General features: G+C 38.0%; 1 protein-coding gene across 1 annotated transcript in view; it reads left to right on the top strand.

Moving 5' to 3' along the window:
* LOC107712591 (leucine zipper putative tumor suppressor 3-like) overlaps positions 1–4812 on the top strand; it is an 18013-nt gene that overhangs the window by 6792 nt on the left and 6409 nt on the right. The window contains exon 4 of the mRNA XM_016517912.1: positions 10–229. Within this exon, the coding sequence (XP_016373398.1) occupies positions 10–229 (220 nt within the window). The remainder of the gene's footprint in view (positions 1–9; positions 230–4812) is intronic.

The raw sequence follows: 4812 nt of genomic DNA, 5'->3' as shown, positions 1-4812 counted from the left end.
CCCCCCCCCCAGCCACATCAACAGACTGAGCAGCACAGCGGCGCCGCTGGAGAAACCAGACAAACCCAGCTATCAGAACGGCCTGAGCGTGTCCGACAGTGGACAGTCCTCCTCCGGGAAGAGCTGCTTGTCCTATCAGAGACTCTGTCAGACCACCGTCCAGCCGTCGCCCTCCACCGACGACATTATCCAGGACCTGGAGGACCGACTCTGGGAGAAAGAGCAGGAGGTGAGGAGCACATACAGGCATGGCCAGACTTACCATTGGGCTTGAATGGGCTGCAGCCCAGGGGCCCCGCCTTGTAGGGGGCCCCGCCTTAACCCGTTTACATTTGTTCAGTTATGTGCCAGTCAGAAATTATTAGCCGCATTTCAACTGCGCGCAGGGCCAGCTGGGGCTAACAAAGGACACACGTATTAAATCACGTCTGCGCTGCGCTGAATCGCCGATTAATTTGTGATCACATGGCGATTTTAAACGGTTCCATTAAGCCTTTAGCCCAAAAGAGCGCACATTTAGAAAGATAATGATAAATTCTCACATGTTCACGCCTCACTTCTTTACAGAGGATGATTCTATATTATATTAATGTTCCACTAAATTAATCTGAAGAGTTTTGAGCGCTCTCTCCCGTCCAAAGACTATAGAATACCCTAATATCTTACAGTCTCACTACCTCCACACAAAGTGGAGCAGAAATTCAATCAAAACGATTTAAAAAAATTAAAATAGCCATTTACAGGGTTTGTACGGTCATGAAAAACCCAGAAAGCTTTGGAAAAGTCGTGGAAATTTATTTTACAAATCTCTATATAATAGAATATATGTTTAATCACGTCCTGAATCTCGGTGCGGGTTCAGCTGTACCACGTCTTCTCGCTCTCACTCTCTCAAAATTGCCTCACATCAGCGCATCTGGTCTGCACTAAGATAGCTGCTGCACGCTGCAATACAAGACTTTCGCTCAGCTGACAGAACTGTCACTTGCCTAATCGGGTCAGTGTTGCATCATCACAAAAGTTTATCATTTGCACGTCTTTGTAAGTCTTTTTAAACTATTCGGTACTTACGCGCTCCAAACTACTTTTCTGGGAGCTCACGGTCACATCCAAAGCGCGCGCACACGAAACCTCCTCACAAACACCTCAAGAAAAAGTTATTGTTTTCATTGTTTCTGGCAGTTTATTCCATTTCTGCAGCATTTCTGTACCTGAATGTTTTCCACCAAAACTGGTTCTAAAACGAAATTCAGGTCCTGAGTTTAATTTATATTACTGGCAAAGCAAATTACAATATACTTAACATTCTGGCATTCAGTTATGTGATTATTTATTAACTTATGTTCTCTGCATGAAGTAACGTCTGGCACAGTCGCAGCCTGTGCTTATTAGAAAGCAAACAAATAGCATTAATAATCATTCATTTTCCTTAGCATATGCTATGATAAATCTGAACATTTGTGTAAAATAATGGAGCATTAGGTCATGAATATTGCCTTAAAAGTCATTGAAATTTATTGGTTGAACGAACCCTGCATTTAATGAGTGAATGCCTACGATATAGGAGTTAGCCTATCACACAAACTAGAGTCCTGTTTTTTAGTGACTATTTAATATTACATCTAAACTTTGACTAGGCTAGGCATGTTGCCTATTCATTGTATACAGTATATGAACCTGAAAGCATATTTTAATTTTTGTGCATTTTGTGTTACTCCATAATAATGTTCTAGTTGACGGCATTTGTAGTATAGGTATGGGGCCCAAACATAACCTCAGGCCCAGAGGCCCCCGGCTCCGTAAGTCCTGCCCTGCATACAGGCCCTTAAATATGTGTCCCTGCAGCACAAAAGCAGTCTTAAGTCGCTGGGGTATATTTGTAGCAATAGCCAACAATACATTGTATGGGTCACAATTATACATTTCTCTTTTATGCCAAAAATCATTAGGATATTCATCCTTCTGTCTCTGATTGATAGTCAGTGTTGGGGAGTAACTAATTACATGTAACAGAATTACGTAATTTGGTCCCACTTTATATAAGGTGGCCTTAACTACTATGTACTTACATCAAAAAATAAGTACAATGTATTTATTGTGTTCATATTATATGGCAAAACACTTTTGCTGCTATTGAGGTGGGATATGGGTAAGGTTAGGAACAGGTTTGGTGGTATGGGTAGGTTTAAGGGTGGGTTAAGGTGTAAGGGATGGGTCAACAGTGTATTTATAAATGTAATAACACAAATTAATTACAGATGTAATTACATACAGTTTTAAAAAATAAAGGTGCTTCACGATGCCATAGAAGAACCTTTTTTTGACTAAATAGTTCCATAAAGAACCTTTAACATCTGTTTCACAAAAGCTTCTTTGTGGCTAATTAATATTACTCAGTACTTAAATGTATAATTACACTGTAACAAGGACACCTTAAAATAAAGTGTAACCCAAAATAAATGTAATTGTAATCAGTCAACGTGTAATTAAATTACAGTTACTTCTGAAAATGTTAACCATTACAAAAGGGGTTACATCTGAATAGTTTCACACACATACAGATTTAATTGATTTCTTTCCCAAAATGCTCTGACTGCTCTAAAATATGAGACACCAATGTTTCAGGAGAATTAAATTACAGTTACTTATGAAAATGTTAAGAATTACAAAGGGGGTTTACATCTGATTTTTTTCCACACACTCCCACATACAGATTTAATTGAGTTCTTACATAAATTGCAGTGACTGCTCTAAAATATGAAACACCAATGTTTCAGAAGTTTATAACATGCTTATTCGATAGGGTTTATGTATATGCTTCATTTTAAGATTAACATTTTTTTCTAAGGCATTGTTAGATTCCAGTTTTTCCTGTCATAGCTATGATTTGATTTCAAAAACAGTATCATAGCCATTAAACTATTTCTTGTTATGGTTTTAAAACTGTATTTAACTTCAGAATGATCTCAAAGTAAAAAGAGGTGCTAAAGTCTGATTTTGTGGTGGCTGTGCTTAAAAAATTCAATTATTATAATCTTAATTCAAGTAATGAAGTATTTTGTAAGTCTGATATTAAGGTTAACCCTGCTTGCTTTAATTGTTAATGTGATTAACAGTTGAAAACATTAGAAATTTTGAAAAGTATTTAAAAAGTAATCAAATGTAATCAGTTACATTACTTTAATGAAGTAATTGAAATAGTTACACTACTTGTTACATTTTAAATTGAGTAACTTGTAATCTATAACCTGTTACATTTCCAAAGTAACCTTCCCAACACTGTTGATAGTTTAGGGTTTTTATCCAGTAAAAGCTCTTTTAGTGTAGCTCTTGTAGAAACATCCAGCTTCTTGTGCTTCACATGTCTTTTTTCGTTATATATATATATATATATATATATATATACGTATAGTACCAGTCAAATGTTTGGACACACGAATGGGAAAGTGTCCAAACTTTTGACTGGTACTGTACTATAATATACACAAAGAATATCGGCCGATATATCGATATCGGTATCGTTATCGGCCCCAAAAACCCATATCGGTCGGGCTCTATAATCTATATGAGCCATAAAACCTGATGCATCAAACATGATACTCAAAGAAATGGTCACAAGTTACGGCAATAACTTCCATTCACGTATTCATTAGATATTTTAGCTCTGTTTTAATCTTAGATATTGATTCTAATTACATTTCCCATCAAAGCAACACTGTGCAGTGTCTCTCAGCAAAATGTATCTTGATTTTGTCTTTCTGAATATTACTTACTTTTTGTTATAAAGCGGAGAGTTCCGGTCCTTGATTCTGATTGGCTGAGCCGCGTTCGAAGCTGTTGTAAATGACTCTACAAAGTAACATACGCCTTTGTTTACGTTTGTCTGTTGCTCGGCAACCACTTTGTTGCAACCACAACTGTTTCTGAGGAGCTACATTGTTTGGTGGAAGAATACTGTTTTTATTAATATCATTACACTTTATTTGCTCTGTTTTATTTTGTGAAACCTAACTATGTATATGGAATAACCGTTTTATAAAAGCGATAAGCCCCGTGAAGCCGTGGTTTACAGTGAATTTATTACAGCTAAGGGGGTTTTAGGGGGTCTAACAACGACCTTAGCTGTTATAAATTCACTGTAAACCACGGCTTCTTGGGGCTTATTGCTTTATTTTAAACTCATGAAGATTCTAGACTTTTACAATTTTGGTAACACTTTACAATATGGTCTTAAAAAAAATATATATATATTTTTTTTTTACAATATTAACCTTTGTTAACGTTAGTTAATAAAATTGTCATATTAGTTCACCATGCACAAACTAATGTTAACGGATACAACTTTAGATCTTAAAAATGCGAAACCTGAGAAACCTGCAAATGTGAAAAAGGTCCATGGCTATGTCCAAGCAGAAATGGTAGCAAAATGATCATTTAAATGCTATTTGTCGTAAATGCATTTAGACTAACAGTTAGAACACTTAGGATTGCATTTTCATCATGACGCCGTGGGATATTTGTAGCAAAATTCAGTGCTTCCATACATGGCAGGCTGAAGAAACCTGTACCTGGAGTAAATGACTGTGATTGTTCCTCAGGTGATCCACATGCGGCGTAACCTGGACCAGAGCGAGGCGGCCATCGTGCAGGTGTTCGAGGAGAAGCATTGCGTCTGGGAGCGAGACATGGAGGAGCTGAGGCAGAACTACGCCGGCCGTCTGCAGCAGGTGACCCACCGAGCCCAGCGCACACAGCAGGCCCTGCAGACCCACATTGCCCGTCTGCAGCAGGCCAAGGGCCGGCTCCAGGACG

Source organism: Sinocyclocheilus rhinocerous, unplaced genomic scaffold (genome assembly GCF_001515625.1).
Source record: "Sinocyclocheilus rhinocerous isolate Xijiao unplaced genomic scaffold, SAMN03320098_v1.1 scaffold493, whole genome shotgun sequence".
NCBI lineage: Eukaryota > Metazoa > Chordata > Actinopteri > Cypriniformes > Cyprinidae > Sinocyclocheilus > Sinocyclocheilus rhinocerous.
This window is presented reverse-complemented; position numbering and strand designations above follow the sequence as displayed.